The sequence below is a fragment of the Dendrobium catenatum genome, unplaced genomic scaffold (assembly GCF_001605985.2).
Source record: "Dendrobium catenatum unplaced genomic scaffold, ASM160598v2 fragScaff_scaffold_1481, whole genome shotgun sequence".
NCBI classification, from domain to species: Eukaryota; Viridiplantae; Streptophyta; class Magnoliopsida; order Asparagales; family Orchidaceae; genus Dendrobium; species Dendrobium catenatum.
Genome location: NW_021319943.1, coordinates 836,347 through 857,248, shown reverse-complemented (window position 1 = coordinate 857,248; position 20,902 = coordinate 836,347). Strand labels below are relative to the sequence as shown.

General features: G+C 33.9%; 1 protein-coding gene across 1 annotated transcript in view; it reads left to right on the top strand.

Moving 5' to 3' along the window:
• Window positions 1-20,378, top strand: part of LOC110097689 (putative methyltransferase C9orf114) — a 43,023-nt gene extending 22,645 nt beyond the window's left edge. Inside the window, exons 7-12 of the mRNA XM_020824208.2 lie at window positions 8,961-9,039; window positions 11,044-11,162; window positions 11,253-11,332; window positions 14,571-14,640; window positions 19,802-19,879; window positions 19,955-20,378. Of these exons, the coding sequence (XP_020679867.1) occupies window positions 8,961-9,039; window positions 11,044-11,162; window positions 11,253-11,332; window positions 14,571-14,640; window positions 19,802-19,879; window positions 19,955-20,026 (498 nt within the window). The 3' untranslated portion in view covers window positions 20,027-20,378. The remainder of the gene's footprint in view (window positions 1-8,960; window positions 9,040-11,043; window positions 11,163-11,252; window positions 11,333-14,570; window positions 14,641-19,801; window positions 19,880-19,954) is intronic.
• Window positions 20,379-20,902: the final 524 nt, after the last annotated feature.

Genomic DNA, 20,902 nt, shown 5'->3' with positions numbered 1-20,902 from the left:
GACCTAAGCTTAAAAGCTCAAGCTTAAGCTTGGTTAATTCCTACCTTTAGTGAGCTTGAACAAATACTTTAGCTGCGTCAAAATCAAATATAACAAACTAATAGGTTCTCCATATCTTAAGAAGGTCATGAGGGTAATGGAATTCATGTTTGGGCAAATGAAGCTGAAGCAATTTGACGTGCTAGAAACTCTCCATTCTTTCTCAGTTGATTAACTCTAATGTGATGAATTATGAATATACCATCAAAATTTTGCAACCCTAGTCTTTATATGACCTTTTTATTTTTTTGAGGATGGTCATCTCCTTTTTTATGGATGAGTTGCTTGGGCCATGTTAGGCTGAGTAGTTGTGCTGGATCTTATTTCTTGTCGGGTTGTTGGGGTAGGACTGGTCCTTGCAATCTTAGTTGTTTGATAATTGGGGTGGTTAGTCTTCTTGGTATGTAATTTCTTCTTTTAATTTAGCTTGGTGTTTATAAACGATAAGATATAAATTTAATCTTATCCTGGAGGACAAATCTCTAAAAATTTCTTATTGAAAAGGATCAAATAAAAGTTTAGTGTGGTGGCAATTGTGCTTTAAGGGCTTTTAATCCCTTCAGAGAAATAAATTCTTTGAGACCATTGTTATCAAAGGTGTTTTGGCTGCTCGTCTAGCTATGATGCACTGATACAAAATGACACGACACCGACACGGGACGACTTTTTTTGAAAATATAGGGCACGGGTACGACGCGGACAGCGCATTAATTTTTTTTATAGTGTATAGATATTAATGTAACATCATATTAAAAATGACAAATAATAATAAATGAATGACATGATAACTTTTCTAGCTTATAATATAAAATATTAGTACAAAATGTCTAGTACAACCATAAAAATATAAGCAAATAATCACTTGCTACAACATCAAGCATTCAAGCTTCAACTACTAGGATTAGCTTCAGAGGCTTGTTTTTGGTCTTAGATATCATCATCATTGAATATCATTGCTTTCAACTCTGGTTCATCAAGAGAAAGATTTACAGTAGTTTGTTGGATATCATATAATGAAAGTTAGTTCTTCTTTGTATATATTTACTTCTCTAGCTCGCTAGTTCTCTTCCATAATATTTCTTTATCCTCTAATCTAAATCACAAAGAATGCATCTATTTACTTCTTTAGCTCTCTCTCATAATAATTCATTGGATATCATATTATTTTTAATTAAAATAATTTTATCATAAAAAATTAGGACACATATCCTAGCCGTGTTCGAAACGTGTCATAGCCGTGTCGGGTTAAATTTAAATATTATTATAATCAGACACGTGTCTGCCGTGTCCGACACTGTTATCTCTCTTCAAGAGGTGTGTCGGTGCATCATAGTCGTCTAGTTGCTTAGGTGATACAACGTTCATGCTTATCCCAAGTGGACGCTGTTGTTAAGGAATTACTTGAGTGAGCACTAGGTGATGAGGCATTCACTATTTCAGAAAAAATATTTTTTAATTTTAAAATATTCAGATTCATATTATTTAAATGGAATCTATGTTAAATTAGTAGACTATAATAACAAAGGGGAAACAGACGGTCGTATGGAAAATTTAAAACATTTCAATGTAACATATCATAAAAGCCATCCAAACAAAGTAAGAAGAGCCACTAACTCAAAACAACATTTTATATCACTGATAAACAAGTACATGTAATTCTGTTACAAAAGGTATATGTCATTCTCCTTGTGATTCCCTACGAGGATAGGTGAACGGCTGTCTGCCAGCCATCATAGATTAGCGGGCTCTCTTGAAAAACATCCCACAACTAGGGTGAGCTAAAGCTCAATAGGTAACCTTTAATTCTATTAATTTAAAAAAAAATAAGGTAAATAGACACATTATGCATACAAATTTTATGATATAGTGCAGTAATAAACTAAAGAAAGAAACAATAAATTTGTCATGCAGTAGTAACTGGTGTGCTTAAGTCTGTCTGTTATCCTATATGACCATTTTTCTTTTCATATGCATGTACATTTTACATTTCACATTTTTCATTTTTTCCTTAATAATCTTTATGCATATAACATATTCATATCTTACACACCTATAACGGAGTATCAAATTTGTACTGATCAGATACACATTCAATTAGCAATTTCTGCTCCGAGGAGCCATATTTTTTACTTTACCTTTTTTCCTTTACAATTTTCTTTACCATATTGATACTCCGTGATAACATAAACATGCCATCATACAATATAATTATTATAGAAGGGTGTCTAACATTCCAATCAAGCATATGTCCTTAATGTAATTTCGTGCATTTCTATATGTAGACATTTTAAAAGAAAAATATATCCATTCTAAACTATCCATCACATGCTGCCAAAATACATTGCATTTAAGGAACATGCTATTGCTAAATTGAATAACAATAAGTATATGACACTTTTAAATAAAAATTAGAGAAACAGTAAATTCCGAATTTAAAATAATTATATTTACCTATCTCAAATATAAGCAAACAACCTCGGACGTGCACAAATCGCCGTTTATTTTTTCGACGTCTTTCATCTCCCACTTCCAATACCTAAAAGAACATAATTTGTTTTACCCAACATTAATTCATTTTTATTAAATTAGCATTTTAATATCATTATTTTCTGATTTAAATAAACCCTAAATTTTTAAAGTTAAAATTTTTGTCTAATCAAATGATTTCCCGTTTTTACCCCTTTACAATTACCCTAATTTTATTTAAAATAACTTAAATTTTCGAATTGCCCTAAAACCCCAAATTTGAAAACCTAATTTCCATTATTTTCATCACATATTCATGCTAAAACCTCCCTTTACCTAATTAACATTTAGGGCATAATTGTTTTTGGATTTTCTTTAATAAAAAATTAGGAAAAATGTAAAATTATGAAAAATGCTAATTTTTACCCTTAAAAATATTCCTAGGGTTATTAGGAATAATATTTGTTAAGCCATCCTCAAAGAAATTGAATTTCGGAAAAAAGCTCTAATTTTGGAAATCTCAAAATTTTTGGAAGAAAACAAAAGTTAAGGTTTAATATTCACCATTAAGCTTCTCTAAACGTACTCCTTTTTAAATTTTCAAATTTTGAAAAACACTAAATTTTCAACATAAGAAAATCTAAGCAAAAAGAAGAAATTTCTAGGTTAGGAACATATCTAAAGCTTTTATAAAGCGTTCCCTTCGATTTCACCCAAAAAGGGTTACTGATGTAGGCAAAGGGGGGGTCAACTCAAACCCAAAGTAAGTTGATTTTGACTTCCCTTGAGCTTACTAGCTCAATAAAATTTGAGCTGGAATTTAACTCATTTATGAGCTGGTCTTTAGTTCATTTATTGAACTAAGGGTTAGTTCATTATTAGCTAAGTTTTAAGTTCATTAGTTATCTTAATTAATGTAATTTTTATTATAGTTTAAGTTGTCTCTTGGGATTCCAAAATAGCTTTTGAAATCCCAAGGTTGTTTGTTTTCCCGTGCCTTGGCTCCTTGGCTTCCACGGTTGGCTTTTCCCGTGCCCTGGCTCCTTGGTTCCCACGGTGGGCTGTTGGTTTTTAGAGCTGGGGGCCTTTCTGTGCCTTTTGGCGCCTCAGTTCTGTGCGGGCCTCTTTGGTTCCGTGGCTGCTTCTTCGGTTCCTTGGCCGGGCTGTTTTCTCGTGAAAAGCTGGGAGCTTTTTCGTGGTTTGTGGTGCTTGGATCCTGTGGGAATTCAATTAAGTGTCTGTTTGTATTCCCCCTTTCATACCTATAAATATGAGGGGTTTTGTAATGTTTTAAAGAGAGTGATATATAAATTTTTGGAAAAGAAATCCTTGGGATTTTCTTGGAGAAGCTTGCGAGCTTTGTCCATCTTCTTCTTCCACCTCTTTGGAAATCTTGCGAGCTCTTTCCACCCTTCTTCTCGGCTTCTAATCTCTTTCGTCTCTCCGCAAGTTTACACCCCACCTGTATCCTTCATCTCTCAAGTAAAGCAAGTTTAGGGTGTCTTTTTTTTTTATTTGAGTCAAGTTTGCTAGAGTTCAAAGTTTTTAAGTCGTTGTTTGTAAGTCTTTGTGGGCTCCGAAAATTCGGCCCCTGCCTCCACTCGCTCTTTTTATTCGGCGAGGGAGTTTTAACTGAATAAGTTCCGGGGTAAATTTTGGAAGGCAGATGGGTTTGAAGATAAGACACTATCCAGAGATTTTGCCCTCATTTTGCGAGGACTTTATGATCTGAGTTCTGGTTTCCTATAGGCGCAAGCCCCTATAGTTAATTCCCCCCCCCGATCACGAGAGAGAACTTTCGATTAAGGCTAGTCATCAATCAGATATATAGAATATACGTGTTATCTGGCATATAGTAGCAGCATGGGTATTGAGATTTAGAATGTTTGGAAGTTTGATAATTTGGAAAGGTTTGAAAACTTTTATATTTAAAATAGAAATTGCACCATCTTTCACTTAAAGCGGATGGTGGGGGAATGGATGATGGACCCGATCAAGATCCCATGGTTCCGTCGTCCTGGGCCATCGTGGTCCCTGGTCTACTTAGTCAGAGGAGGTAGTCGACCCAACCTCACAGAAGGATCCTTGTCGGCAGCCATGGGTTGCTTCGTCCAAGGGGACCTTGTAGACCGGGGTTGAATGTTTGTCTAAGGGGACAAATTTAAATCCACCTTAGCTGACAGAGGGCTTCGTTCCCTATCGATCATATACTATTGATTCATATCTCAAGAATTTGATTCCAATAAGGAGCGTATTGGCTCTGGCCATAACCGGTATTTCGTGGTGCCATTTGGCGGCAAAACCACTCGGTTCAGAGGGCCCCGGATCATAACCGTTTACATGCAGTGTCATTTGGCGACAAAACTGCCGGTTAGAGGATACATACCACGTCCTTACTAGCAGAAGACTTTTTGAGAATGGATCATAGTAATATTTTCAACTAGGCATTTAGCTCTTTGTGAGCTGAAGTAAATTTTAATTTGTCCACCTCGGCAAACTGTTGCGGAGGGTGGATGAATTTTGCTTTAAGCTTTGGGATGGATAGTTTCAATTTTAAATATTTTTGGGATTTTGGAATTTGTGGAGCTTTGGATTTTGGGGATTTTTGAATTTTTGTGGATATTTGGGTGGAGCTTTGAAATATTTGGGAACCCCTCCTGTTGAGATCTGAATTCAACACGGCCATCATTGGGGTGTTTGGGGGTCATTTCTCTTTTGTGGATTGAACCTTGTCAACTCTGTCAGGCTGTTGATAGAGGATCGGGTTTCGTAGGCTTCGTGCATTTATTAGTTAATTCATATTGTTGTAGGCCTTGAAGGCCTAATATGAATGTTTTAAAGCAAATATACTGGTCACCACAACTTTATATTTGCTTAATGGTACGAACCCTGTCGACTTCTATTGACCACCCGTATAAAAGGGTCGGTTTCGAACCTGAATTCACTTGTCAACCCGCGCAGCATCCCTAGACGTCACGTGTGTACCAATAACACGCTCGCCGGGGCCCATGCGGGTTTGGATTACATTTTCCCCTTTTAGTGTGCCTATGTGTATACAAACTATTGTGCACGTGCGGGGGGGTATTCTTGGAATATACGCCTTCTGTCTGCTTGTACGAATGTTGCAGATCCGGTGGCGTGAAATAGCAGCTTATGGATAGAATTGTTCGCTGCTTCTTACAGGTAGACTGTCGTGCACTATTTGTTGATTTTCTGTAGGTAGCTCGTAGTCCACTAACTAATCTTCTGCCTTTGTTGTAGATGCATTTATTATGGGTTGAATATGTTTGCCCAAATAAAATTCATGCCAAAGCTTGTAGTGAATTTGTGCACGAATCCTTTGTTTAGATGAGATTTGGATAGGTTTTCCACCTTAATCTTGAGCTTGTTTCTTATAATTCATTCAAGTCGGATTCTTTATGACTCATTGAAGTCCATATTAAGTCTCTTTGCATTTGTTCACTTGTATTCAAATTATGACAATCTCCTTTGCATTTTCTTGAATATGAGTCTGAGTAATCCAAGTTCCAATTGTTCAAATCTTGTTCAAATCAAGTACAGGATTTATCATTTAAAATTTGTTCGTGCTCAAGCCCAACATGAGTTCAAGTTCTAGTCCAAAAGGAATCCTCTGCGTTCATTCATGTCAAAGTGCTTTGCACTTAACTCATTTAAATTCAAAATTTTTATTTATTACTTATTTATGCTCAAATTCATAGGTCATATGTTCAATGTTATTTTATTAAAGTCCATTTGAGTCCAAAATGAGTCCACAGATGTCCAAATAATGTCCAAATCCTTGTCTTTTTCAGACAAAATTTCGGCAGCCTCCCGGCGTCTCCCCCGTTAAGGGGAAAAATCAAGAGGCCGCCTACCCGTCACGTCAATAAAGACGTGCACGGTTGGTGTTGGTGAGACACTGCGGCGGTTGTATTTTTGTTTTCTCCCACCACGCGCAATAAAGGCGTGCATGGGGTTTTATAAAAAAGCATTTTTGATAAGCAATTTTGATTTCCCCCGCCCAGGGTACTTAATAAGCGACCCCGCTTCGCCGTATGTGCCGCACCAGGGTCCCATCCCACCACGCGCAATAAAGGCGTGCATGGGGCGGTTCTCCGGTTTGCCACGAACATTGAAGCAAGGTTTTGAGTTTAGAAGAGTACGTACCTTTGCGGAGTTGTTGTGGTTGACACATGGATCGAGGTGTCACTCGCCTACCTCGTCGTAGGTGTTGCACCGGGTTCCCTTCTACCACGGCCAATAAAGGCGTGCTTAGGTGGTTTGTCGGTCCGACACGGACATCGAGGAAAGAGAGTGGAGGGATTATTTTTATTTTATTAATTAGAATCAATTATAATTAGATTTAAATAATTATAATCAATTAATAATTAATCATAATTAAAGATAATTAACCATAATTAAGCTAAATTAATTATGGTTAGACTATAATTAATAATAATTAATTATAATAAAAAATAATTAATTATTATTAGATTTTGTTAATTATGATTAGTTTATAATTAAATAATAATTAATTATGTTAAAAAATTAAACATAATTAAATTTAATTAATTATGATTAATTTATGATTAATAATAACTAATTATTATATACAAAAATAAGTTAATCATAATTATACCTAATTAATTAAAATTAATTTGGAATTAATTATTAATCATAATTAAATCTAATTAAACATAATTAATTTTAATTAATTATGATTAATAGGTATTAATTATAATTAACATAATTAATTGAAATTAAATTTAATTAATTACTACTAATTTATAATTAAAACTAATTAATTAAAAAAAAAAGTAAAGCCCATAGGGTTGCTCGGCAACGGGATTTGGCCGAAAGAAGCATGTGAAAGGTAGATGTTACCTTCACAGCCAGTGAGTTCCTGTGTTGTTTCCGCTCAAAATGTCGTAACTTCCGATCCTACAGATAGGGAATGTCGTCGAATGAGCAAAGTCGAACGGCACAGAGGAGTCGGGCAGAGGCTTGGGCGGCTCTGGTCGCTGGGCTTTAGAGGGATCGGGTAAGGGAACTTCTTTTCTCTCTCTCTCTCTCTCTCTCTCTCTCTCTCTCTTTCTGCTTGGGGTCGGCACAGGAAGAAGTGGAGTTCGGAGGAGAGGAGGGATTGGAGGGGTTTGCGTGAGAGCTGGAGTCGGGCAGAGGTAGGAGGAGGCGTCGGCTACGGGAAATAGAGGAAGAGGTTCGGTCGGCTAAGGCAGAGAGGAGAAATATCGTGGGAGAGGGAGGAGATCGCGTTGTGTGTGGAGTCGAGCGTGTTGAGCAGCCGAAGAGGTGAGGCCTCTCTCCCATTTTAACGACGCAAATGAGCGGGAGTTTCGCATACGGGAGAAAAGACGTGAGTTCGGCGCCGCTGCAGAGGGATGGGCAACTGTAGCAAAGCAGGATTTGCGATCATTTTGCCAGGATATCCGGCAGAGGTAATGATTTTTTTGCATTTTTTTATTTCTTTTGTTTTGTTTCTGCTTGGCTGTAGATTATAGGTCAACAGCCTTTTAATTTCTAAATCTTTCTTTTATTTGAAATGTAAGAGTTTGTTCGTCTTATTACGAGCTTGTAGTCGTTTGTCTTCGTTTTGTGGGCGGAGGTCCTCGGGTCCCCCATCCCCCGGATTTTTGCCCGCATCAGCCACGAAACTGTCAGCCCCGCCGCCTGAAGGCCTTGCCCGTGCCTCTCGCTTCTCCTTCGCTCTCTCCTCCGTTCGGCCGAACAAAATGAAGAAAAGATCGAAAGTTTCAGTCACCTAAGCTATTTGGGCTGTTGGGGAAAGCCAAAAGACACATGCGCCCTTGCATGCTTAAGTTCTTTCTAGAAAATGATGGGCTATTTAATAATTTGCCTTTAAGTAAACTTTACCGATTTTTAATTTTAAATCTATACTAAATTAACCCTTAGTCCTTTATACCAAATCAATCGAACTTCAATATAGAATTTTATAAAATTTGTTTCGTTGAATTTTGACAACTTTGAAAATTCATCTATTTTTATTGCGGGGCACCGCAACGCTTCGAGACGCTACGATTCAATATTTTCGGGTTTTGCATTTAGTAGCCTTATTTTCTTGTACGAAGTTTAAAGTTCTCATCATCATAATTGTGCCCTAATCAATATTTGAATTAAACACCAACTAATTTTGCTAGTAAATATTTTAATTAAGTATGATGTGTTCTAGTAGCCTAATCAACGTCTAAGTTAACCCTAAATAGTCTTATTAAACTAGTAATTGTTTTATTAGCCTATTTTCTGTAGTCAATTATATGATTAAGTAAATATCCAGACTGACATTTATTTAGTTTATTTCAGTCAATGTTTTTGCCTCTCTATCTTCGAAGTTATGTTTTTAACCGAGGTCATTTTTTATGATGCCATTTTTTTCAATTTATTTATTTTTTTTTAATTTTGAAATTATGTTCACGCAGAATGTCAAGCTTGAGCAAGTCCTCATGCCAGGATTAAGAGTGACTGTCGCAATGGGAGCTGGCCGGAACATAGAAACAGGTAGAAACCATTGTTCAGTTCAACCTTATAACTAAGTGTATCTTGCGAATTGTTTCCATTTCTTTCTAAGACTTTGCTTTTCACTTATGTATTTAATGGAATTCTCAAAGTTTATACTCTCTGCAAGCACATAAAAATGAACATTGTGGTAAGCATTCTGATTTTGAGTTGGATTTTCTTTCTTTAGTTTAATTTGTTAAAAACATGTTTATGATGATGATCTTTTGGAGAATAATTTTTATTTTCCAATGTTTTGATTACCTCTTTATGCTTGATTTACTGCTATATGTCAATTCAATTCAACTCTTTAATTTCTTCGCTCAAACATTTCCAATTCACTGGTTCAGCACAAAGTCAATCCTATATTGTCTAACCACTGATTTGGAAATCTACTATTTTGATGACAAGACACTATAGTTGGATCTGGAATTGCCTATAGGTATTTTGCGTGATTCCCTATTCATGTTTTTTCTCCTTCTGCAGCTTCCATTCTTCATGGAACTGTGGCTTTAGTCAGCCGCATTCCATTTATGAGCCATCTGCGAGCACTGTAGCTATTTTTGCTTTTTTCCCTTCCATCTATGGCGTTTTAGTTTGTTCAATTATTTTTCTTGGTAATCTACTGTAGTAAAAAAATAGTCACTTAAAAAGTATATAAAATTAAAACAATTTAGAAATATCAAGTCACTTAACTATGATTTTTGCTTAAAATGAGTAATATTAGGATGTCGAGAGTGAGGTGTCGACGCCGTGTATCAGGCATTGAGAGAGGAGACGATAATACTGTCAAGAGTCAGACATCGATGTCATTCAATAAGTATCGGGTTTCAATGTCAAGAGGGCGTCTATCGTCAATGTTGAGAGGGTGTTGGTCATCAATATTAAGAAGATGTTGGACAAAGATGAGCTGTCAAGTTGTGGGTGTAGAAATTGCTAGCGTTGTGCATCAATGTCAAGACAGTGTCAGACTTTGATATTGAGATGATTTTGAGATGTCGATGTTCTAACGACATTAGACGTCAATGTTGAGATAACATTGGACATTGTTGTGAAATCAAAGTTGTGATCTGCCAAAGAAATGAAAATGAGAATATTCGATGAATGGGGTATTGAGTCCGGGTGATTGATTTGATTTTGTGGATAAGAAATAAAAAATTTAGCTTTTATATTTTAAACAAAAAAAAATTGAAATTCAAGAAATTATTTAAAAAAAAAATTCACAAATTTTTTAAGACATGCGTGTCCAATTTGTATTTAATATTTTTTAATCGGTTAGGTTTTTGACATCTTCGAGACATGTCAGAGGAGTTTCAGATGCGTGTCATGTCGGATACGTGTCAGACACTGCATGACTCTTTGAGGAGAAGTGTCGGTGCATCATAGATTAGAAAGAATAAATTAATGAATTATTGTATTAGAGAAATTATTTGAGTTGCATTTATTGAATGTATTGTAATTAAAAATAGGTAGGGGTGTTTTGAACATGTATGATGAAGGATGTAAAATGTATCTATTAGACGGGTGGATAAAATTAATATTGGTGGATTATAAAAGAGAAGTGATAGATATAAGTTAAGAGATAATATGTATAGAAGTTGTTTCAAATGTGCCAAGAATATACAAGATAGTTGGAAATAGTAGAAGATGAAGATTCATAAAGCTGATTTGAATAATGCTGCAATGATGATGATGATGAAGATGATTATGATCTCCTTAAGGAATAGGGGCCCTAGGGCTAGAAGCCAGGCTATCTTACAGCAGATTTTAGGTTGTATCAATACTGAATGATTCATGTTTTTCCTTGTCTTAGTTTAAAAGGCATGCAAGGGATGCTTAATTACATGTTCATCGAATGAGCTCCCCACTCATTGTTGTGAAGCCATAGGTTTATGCACTGAGATCATCTCAAAAATGTAGTTGGCATTTTCTGTTAATCATTTACTAAATTCTCACTTCATTTTAATGTGTAGAATAGATGTGACAATGTTATTACTTTTTGTCTAGATAGTTTGAAGAAGGTTGTTGGACAAAATAGTCCAAGGGAAGAAATGGGAATTTATTGGGGCTATAAGGTCCGATATGCCCCAAACTTCAGTTCAGTTTTCAAGAGTTGCCCATACAAGGTAAGTGGAATTCTTTTTATTTACATAGAATTTTCATGATAATCACTTCTGATTATCTTTTCATAATTCTAAAAATATTGCATTTCTCAGGACAGCTATGATTGTATTGTTGGAACTTCAGAGCATGGTGCAGTTATCAATTCATCAGAGCTTTGCTTGCCTAAGTTTCAGTAGTCTTTCTTACCGAAGTTTTTGTTTCATTTTTTTTCCATCACTATTTCTTTTATTGACCTTCTGTTTCTTCTAATCGTCTTTCAGCTATAAGTATGCTCCAAAACTTAGTAATCCTTGTTATAACTCAGTATTACACTTCACTTGGCATGATCTTACTAGACATAACCTAATTGACTTCGTTGTAATTATTCACACCTTTTCCATTCAAACTGATTCCAGTCCTCTTGAACTCTAACTTTAGTTTTTTTACATAAATTAATTTCTTTTTGCTTGATCGTGTATCTCTAAAACAGTTAGATTTAATGGAGAATTTGACTCTTAATAGGACATAATGGAGAAAAAGGATTCATGTAGTTCACTCCACAGTGGGATGAAGGCTTGATGTTGTTGTTGTTGTGTATTTCTAAAATAGTTAGGTTTAAAATTTGTCACATAGAGGAGGTAAATCATAGCATCTAAGTGCTATAACCAACCTTGTTATAGTTGTATTTTAGAGCTACATCTGTTTAACTCTTATCCAAATAAAAAAAAAAAAAATCAAATTCTTCATTTTTATTGCTAGTTAAACCTGGTGATCTAAATCTCAACATGATCTTTTGGATCTTTCTTTCCAAATGATTCTCGTATTATGTCAATAAAACTATTCTAATGCCTCCACGTAAAGATCACAAATATTTTTTGAAATAATAAAATAATTCATCTAAGCAAACCGCAAACAACTCAACATAAAGCTAATAAAATAATTCATATAAGCAAACCGCAAACAACTTAACATAAAGCTTGAACCTTAACTAAGCCATGAGAATAAAGTGTCCCATCACCCAATTAAGGCGAAAAATGGGTAAGGCTTTAGGAATTCGTTTCCAATGAAATATAATAAAGATCATTGCAGCTTGTCGGTAAAATTTAAAATTATGAAAGGAAAAAATTTAACCATATGCATTTTATATATTTAAAAAAAAAATATTTATAAGAAAAATGATTCACCTATATTAAGCTCCTTATTTTTTTTTTTAACCTAAGTGATTCTTCTTAAAAAGTAGTGTTGCCTGGGCTAAAATTTATGCCAAAATACTCACTGAATGCACAACCAAATTACCACAACTCTTGTTTCTTGACTGAATAGAAAGCAAGGCCCAGCAAGCCATTTGATTGCATTATGCGAACGTTGCGGCCAAAAACTTCAGTACAAATAGCAGTACTCTTCATTAGAATAGTACAAGCATTAAAACAAAAGAAGTTATTTTTGTAGAAAGGCCTTAACCAGAAATCCACGTTTAGACTTGAAAAAATTGCCAAATTGTACAAAAAAGAAAAGCAACATAGAAAAGGAAAAGCATAAAAATGCAAAAAACTATTATAGAAAGCATCACCTTTTTTTAATCAAACTCAATTAAGAGCATCACATTTGAATAGACCTTTAGTCTATCTGCATAATTTACTGCTCACAAATTCTCTCATTATCACATCATTGAAAAACTCGAACAAATCACATAAATCGATTTTTGAACAAAATAAACATTGAAGATGAGAAGTTATAAACAATAATGAGAAGGCTGACATTAGGTTAATGTATAGGATCTCTTAGTAGAAATTATTTCAGTCAAGCAGACGTATATAGCATATAGTAAATGTTTGAGTTGAAATTTGAAGAGAACTCAACTATCAAAGAAGTGGAAGATTACGTTTTCAGGAAAGAACGATCATTCGATATTGAATAAACCATGAAAAGGCTTGCCATAACCATTACCTAAGAGCTGTGAATAAGGTTTCATTTAAAGCCATTTCTTCAACATACTGATCAGTGATTTTTTAAGTTAAATTGAACATCGGCTCTCTCTAGAAGTGGGAGATGAATGTAGTTTAGAGAAACCCGAATCTTTTTGCACATCTTCTCATGAAGAAATGATTGTTTAAACCCCACACGAGAGCCAAAATCCTTGCTCTGGAATCCTGCTCAAATCCCGGATGTACGTCATTTCTCGAAGTCTTGCTCAAATCCCGATTGTTCGGTGCCGCTCGCGTCCCTTTCCGCGATCCCTGCGACTCACCTCTATCAAACTACGCTCTCGTCAATAAAATGAGAACAAGCGGAGCCTTCTACTCCTCTTCGACACACAAAATTGCAAGCTTCCAAGCTGAATCATTGTCTCTACCTCCGATCGAAGCCAACCCAACCACCCGTCACACGATCCCTGCAACCAACATCCACCGACAACCCTCTATCCGACGCTTGCAACCGATTCCCACGTGAACAAGCCTCCAAACATGATCTCCCCTGCTCCAAGACTGGAGGCTCATTCTTTCCCAACCCAAGCCTTTCGACTCTTCCCCACCCCGGCCTCCCAATCAGCCTTTTGATGACCCGGTTAGGAAAGTTGATGTATTAGAGTTGACGTATGTTAAGGAATGTAGAGGTAAACCTAAAAAGACTTGGTCAGAAAATATTAGAAATGATCTTTCTTTATTAGATTTAAATGAGAATTTAACTCTTAACAGAATACAATGGAGAAAAATGATTCGTGTAGCCAACCCTAAATAGTGGGATAAATGCTTGATGTTGTTGTTGTTGTTTGTAGTAAATGCAGGTTTGCTGTTTGAATTAAGTCAAAAGGGGCATGAAAACTCAATGACTACAACTTGAAATTGAGAAATAGGCATTTCTACTTTCTAGTCCCCTTCATTTGATTTGATGAGAAAAAGTTCAAAATAGTCCCACGACTATTAGCAAGTGCATAATTTAGTTTTAGAATTACACATGGTACCAATTTAATTAAAAATTGATTCAGTTTTGTCCCTCTATTAAAAAATCTATCAAATTTAACAGAATATTTAGAAGGTCTGCCTCTTAACATAATTTGAGAGGGACATTTTGATAAAAAAGTTAAGTTCCTTTTTTAACAATGTCGCAGTTCATCTCATTCTGGAATTGTCCCGTGCAAAGGTTTTCTATATATTCTCAATAAAAATAGAAGATTTCATATTGTCTAGGAACCCACCAGTTTCTTTTGCCCACTGTCGTAATGCTGTAGATAAAATTCAAAGCAAACAAATGATCTGGCAGCGTGAAGCATGAAATTTGATGTTTGTTTTTCTAAATGGTAGAAAGCTATTGTGGTCTAGTTCATCTTTCTTTAATTTGATGTTTGTTTTTCTAAATGGCAGAAAGTCATTGTGGTCTAGTTCATCTTTCTTTTTATTTTCACTTGATAAATTAAAACTGCCCTTTTCCAGGCATCTACTGATTGCATTTGGTGGCCTTGGAGGTCTTGAGGAGAGCATTGAAGAAGACGATGATCTAAAGGTAAAAGGATAACAAAAAAAAAAAAAAAGTTCGGGAGAGAGCGATCGTGTGAGCTTTTCATCTGTCAGTGGATTATTTAATCAATTTCTTAAAGTTCTGTTGCTTATTTGTTTGCTTTTTGCGAAGATTTAGGTTTGTGTTTTTTTTTATTATGAGAAGACATTAATTAGATGATATTTCACATGCTTTGGTCATGCACAATAATTAGAATTAATTCCCTATTTATGCAAGCTTCTTGTTTTGAAAATGTAAGGTTAGAATAAAAAAAACTAGAAATTATTGCAAATGCTGTCAAATTCTCATTTAAATCTATTAAAAAAAATATCATTTCTAATACTTGCAAACCCAAGTCTTTTTAGGTATGCCTCTACCTTTCTAAATATAGGTCGGATCGAATACATCTACTCTCCTAACAGGGTGATCGGAAGGCCGTTGTTTTGAGTGACCAAGCCATCTAAGACGACTCTCTCTAACATTATCTGCCACTAGAGCCACTCCAAGTCTCCAACCTTTTCACATTCTGTCTCTTGATGGTAAAGTTACTAATCCACCTTAGCATCCTCATCTCTACAACATTTAACTTAATTTTGTGCTTCTCTTTTAATGGTCAACATTCTGCACCATAAATCTATGCAGGTCTCACCACCATCTTATAAAAATTTTCTCTAAGTTTGAGGGGTACTTTTTAATCACACAACAAACTCGATGCATTCTTCAGTTTCAACATTCTAGTTTGAATTTTACTAATAACATCCCCATCTTTTTCATCATCGTTTTAAATAATAGACTCGAAATATCTAAACCGTGCACTCATTTTAATGACTTGATCACCTAATGTCACAATCCCACTACTAGATCTTTTACTACTAAAATTATACTATACATTCGGTTTTAGATCTACTTGGATGAAAACCTTTAGACTCTAAGGTTGATGTTATAATTCAAGTTTTTCATTATCTCTCTCTCTCTCTCTCTAGTTTTTTCAACAAGAAGAATATCATCATCAGAAAGCATACACCAAGGTACACCATCTTGCAAATGTCTTGTAAGAATATCCATGACTAAAGAAAAAAGATACGGGCTTAAAATTGATCATTGATGTAATCCAACTAAAATAGGAAAATATTTTGTCAAATCGCCTTGTGTTTGAACATAAATAAAAACTCTTGTATACATATCCTTAATGGTTGAATGCAAGTATTATTAACTCCTTTTCTAGAACTCTCCATAACGCTTCTATTCTATACTCCGTTACACTCCCCCATAATTCTAATGTTGACACATTAACTTAATTTTTTTATAATTCACATATTCTTATGCATCACTTTTATTCTTAAAATAAGAATAAATACATTTCTTTTCCATTTATATGACATAATTTTATTCTTCAAAATAATATTAAAAAGTTTAGGAAGCTAAGAAAATCCTTGACATGCTAGGAATTTTCACGTTTGTATTGGAATATTATTAGGTCCTATTGCTTTTCCACACTATTTTTTTTTAGAGAAAATGATCAAAATGGTCCTTTAACTCTTTATGAAAGACTAGTATGATCTCCAACTATATTCAAAGATTATTTTGTTCCCTCAACTCCTTGAAGAGGAATCAAAATAATCTCACCATGGGACTATTTTGATTCTTTTTTAAAGATTTGAGGAACCAAAATTGTCGTTTAATATAATCGAGGACTACTTTGATCATTCATTATGAGTCAAGGAACTATTTTGATCATTTTTCCTTTTTTTTAAACCACTCCAACTTTTGTTTTACTAAAATGATGATCGAAACAAATTTTTTTTTTTTATATAAGATATTAAGGTCACTAAAGTCAATCATGTTCTTTCAATCTTCATTAAAAAATTGAACAGAGCATCTCATCCATTTATATTGAATATCCTCTTCTACGAAATGTATTTTTTTATCTTCATTTTTAATGCACTTTACTTGAACTAAATCTTTACTTCTCCCATCTTTTTGCTTGACTAACTTATACATTACATTTAATCTATTATATAAATTAAGAAAAGTTAAATTTTTTGTATCATATATTGCTTTCTTAGAATCCATGTTGACTTTTTTTATATATTTTCCATTTTTTTGAGCTTTTATATTTTAACTAATTTTTATAGTAAATATTTTTATTTTTGATCATTTCCTACCCATTTTGATTTCATCATTGACCATTTTTTTTGTTAGGAGCTTGTCCTTTTGATTCTCCAAGCATATTTTATAATATTCTTAATATCACTGGTTATATTTGTCATATAATATTAGCTTACTCATGAACAACTCAAATCTTTAGATCTTGAATCTTATTTTAATTTTTTTTATTAGCATTCTTTAAATACTCCATCTAATCTTTAGGATAATATTTTACTCTATTTTTCATTTTTCACACATCTTAAATTCAAAAACTAATAAGTGATGTTTTGTATGTAAACTTTCGCTTAAAATGGCTTCATAATCTATACAGTCTAAACGATCTAATTTTTTTGATAAGAAAATAATTAATTTGAATTTTATTATGTCCATTCTTTTAAGTGGTGAGATGATCATCTATTTTCTTAAATAAAGTATTCACAATCAGCAAATCAAAAGTTAAAGCAAAATATAATATGGTCCTGCTACCTTCGGTAGTTACTCCAAATCCATTGTCACCATGAATATTTTTAAAATCTTCAACCACTACCAACATTGACATGTAAATCTCCTCCAATAAAAATTCTTTCTTCAAGATTAGCATTTGTATTAATTCTTCAAGTCATTCTAAAATTTAATTTTTGAACTCATATTTAAACCTACTTGAGAAGCATATTAATAATCTTAATATTAATAATAATCTTTAAAGTTGTAATTTTATCTCAAAGTCTATTACTTTTAGAATATCATCCTTCAAACTTTTAGTTGTAATCACATCTACATCATTTCTAGTATCACTCTTGTTTGAATACCAAAGTTTAATCCTGAACTATTAATCTCATTTTGACTTTTTTCCAATCCATTTAGTTTCCTGAATACATAGAATATTTATCTTCCTATGAATTATTATATCTATTAATTTCATTAATTTTCTTGTAAAAATACATATATTACAAGTTTCTATTATAATTCTAGTTTCATGGACTAACTTCTTTGTCCACATTTATCCATGATATGAGAACCCTTGCTTATTTAACAATGCACCAAGATGTCGATGCAGCAGTCCTTGCACGATCTTTGCTGTATTCAGGCTATATAACCGTTGCTTCCAAGAAACGCCCTAGCATTTACAAAATGATATTAAAATATTTATGTCATGATTGCTCAATTAATTTTTATCATCGTTGTCGACTATCTATCTCAATTCTATACTTTTCTCATCCAGGATTTGGTTCCTGGCAATAGCAGTATTAACATTGGGCCACGAAGGTTTAATAATAATGTCTTAGTATATCCTGAAAATTTGAACCTGGCAAATCTGGCTTTTGATGACATTTCTTGATGCAGATTTCAGTTGTCGTTGACCTACTATATATCTGCAGTTTAAAGTACAGCCATACCAACCTTAAATCCTTTATAATTTAGTTTTCCTCTGCATCGTATAGCAATGGTTCTTTGCTTACGAATACAAATTTGATGTTTGATAGGATCTTGGTAGGTAATTTCCAGTTGCAACGGTAGCTTAGCTGAAGTTAGGTGATTGTAGCATCACACATAGCAGCATTACTTCAATGAAAGTCATCAATTCTACTCCTTTTTAATTTTGAAGCTTGAAATCTTGCTTTGAGTGGTTGGAAAAGGATTATCGAAGGTGCAGCACATGACAAGCGTATCACTCTAATCACTGGACAAGTACTGGGAGAATGCCCACAGGCTTATGTGGCCTCGGGTATCATAGTACAGTGGTTGTGCGGTTTGGGGTATCACAGCTATTTGAAACATGTATTTCATGTAACTAATTTAGTATTCAACAGCTTTTGATTATTTTAAATTTTTGTTTCGTGACTAAAATTTCATTCTTTGTCGTGCAAAAGATAAAAAAAGCAAATCTCAGTGGATTAAGGGTTCGTTTGGGACGGATTTCTGACTGCTTCTTAAATTAAATTTTTAATACAAAAATTAAAATTTTTGAACTAAAAAATTGCTTTAAGAAGCAGGTAGAGAGCAGTCCCAAAGGAAGCCTAAATCCTGAATCATCATCTGGCAAGAAGGATAAATTGTACAGAAATTATTCTGTGCGGACAATGGACGCCGGATGCCGTCTGGAGATCAACCAGAATGAGTCACGTCGGTACCGCGGCTCGGTACCGTGCTCAGTATTATGACGTGACTCATTTTGTTGAGTCTCCAGATGTAGAATTGCGTTCGGCGTCCGCACAGAATAATTTCTCCTATTTAAGAGTTTCATGTTGGTTAAAGCCCATGATAGCATTGAATTGCATCCAATTAACCCTAAATCTAGCAAATTTATGTTCTTCTGAAATTTCTTTTGTTCTACAATCAAACTAAATGCTTCTCAAGTCCACTTTTCACTATTTATCTTCAGCATGCACTATTTAATCATTTTTATATTATGATTATTTCTAACTCTATTCTTTTAATTTTATCACATGCATCATTTGCCCCGTAACTTGATTGTTAATAACTTTGTTTCTCAGCAAGATGAGTTCATGAATCAGGTAACAAAATGAACCAATGAACATCCAATGGTTCATTATTTTATTTCATCCAAAGATTTAGATGTATAGCCGACCCCACCTAGTGGGATTAAGTTTTCGTTTTGACAGCTTTTTTGTTGCTTTCTAAAACAGCTTTTAGTATATAAATTACTTGAATTAGAAAATTTTATAATAGAAAATCGTTTTAGGAAACAACATGAATGCTGTCTCAAACGAAGCATAAATGTTTGATATTGTTATTATTGTTATTGCAAAGATTTAGGTGTAGCAGGCATAGTTATTTACGTCTGATTGCGAAATTGGTTTGACTCGTCCATATATTTGGAAGATGATGTTTCTTACTTGCGGCAGCTTGATATTGTTATTATTGTTATTGCAAAGATTTAGGTGTAGCGGGCATAGTTATTTACGTCTGATTGCGAAATTGGTTTGACTCGTCCATATATTTGGAAGATGATGTTTCTTGTGGCAGCTTATGTTTTTTAACTCCATGTTTTTGACAGGGAAAGGGTGTTCATGAAATTTTTCATTCATATCTAAATACTTGTCCACATCAGGGAAGCAGAACCATTCGTACTGAGGTGATGACAATTTGCTGTTTGAACTAGAGTTTTCTAAGCTAAGGGAACATTATTTTTCCTCTATTTGATATGCAGGAAGCAATTTTTATATCGCTCCAATACTTTCAAGAACCTATAATACGAGCTGGTAGAGTATTTAAAGCGTAGTTTGTTGCTTGCTGGCCATGCTACTTAACCATAATTTATAAGGATTTTTGGTCTCTTCATTAAGATCACAAGCTGCATGTTAGGAAGAAGCAGAAAAAGTTATTTCATCCAGCAAGCTTCTCATTTTTTTGTGAGATTGTTTTTGTAACTCTATATGCGTATGCTCAGAAGTTTTGTTGCCTTTTGGCTGGACAAACTGAATATGACTGATATGAGGACTTGTTTAATTTGGCTCTTTAGTCATTAAATCTAGTGTAATTTTTTGGCATTTGGCAAGTTTAATGTTGAGCTGGACATGAAGAACAAATAAAGTTGAGGACTATCAAAAGCATCTACTTTGTATTTGTTATAATTGATTTTTTGCGAACATAAAATATGGGTTTTGTTTGAGATGATTTTCTTATTATTTTTGAAATTAAATTTTTAGTATATAAATTTTAATTTTGTATTAAAAAATAATTTTAAGAAGAGTAAGAAAGTCGTCCCTAACGAAACTTAGATTTCATGATTTAAAGTAAAATGATGGTGAAGTAATCTAAGTGATCCCAGTTATTAGATACCATATTCTCCAATTAGTCAGTCTTCTTTCTCAATCCCAGTATCGGCATTACTAATAATCCTCATTTAAGAAGTTAAAATTCATTATTTTCTCCTATAGTTATAATGATGAAGCTCATTAGTCATTATCTCAAAATGTTTTTTTTTTTTTTATTTGCTGGCTCTTATTTTTCTTAATCAAATTTCAGCCATAAAGGCCGCGACTTTATCTTGATTTTTGAGAGAATTTCAGCCTCATTCACTGTAAAGAAAACAAATAAAATATACTAAAAATACAATAAGTTTGAGGGGTGGTCCAAACTCAAATATATTTTTTTG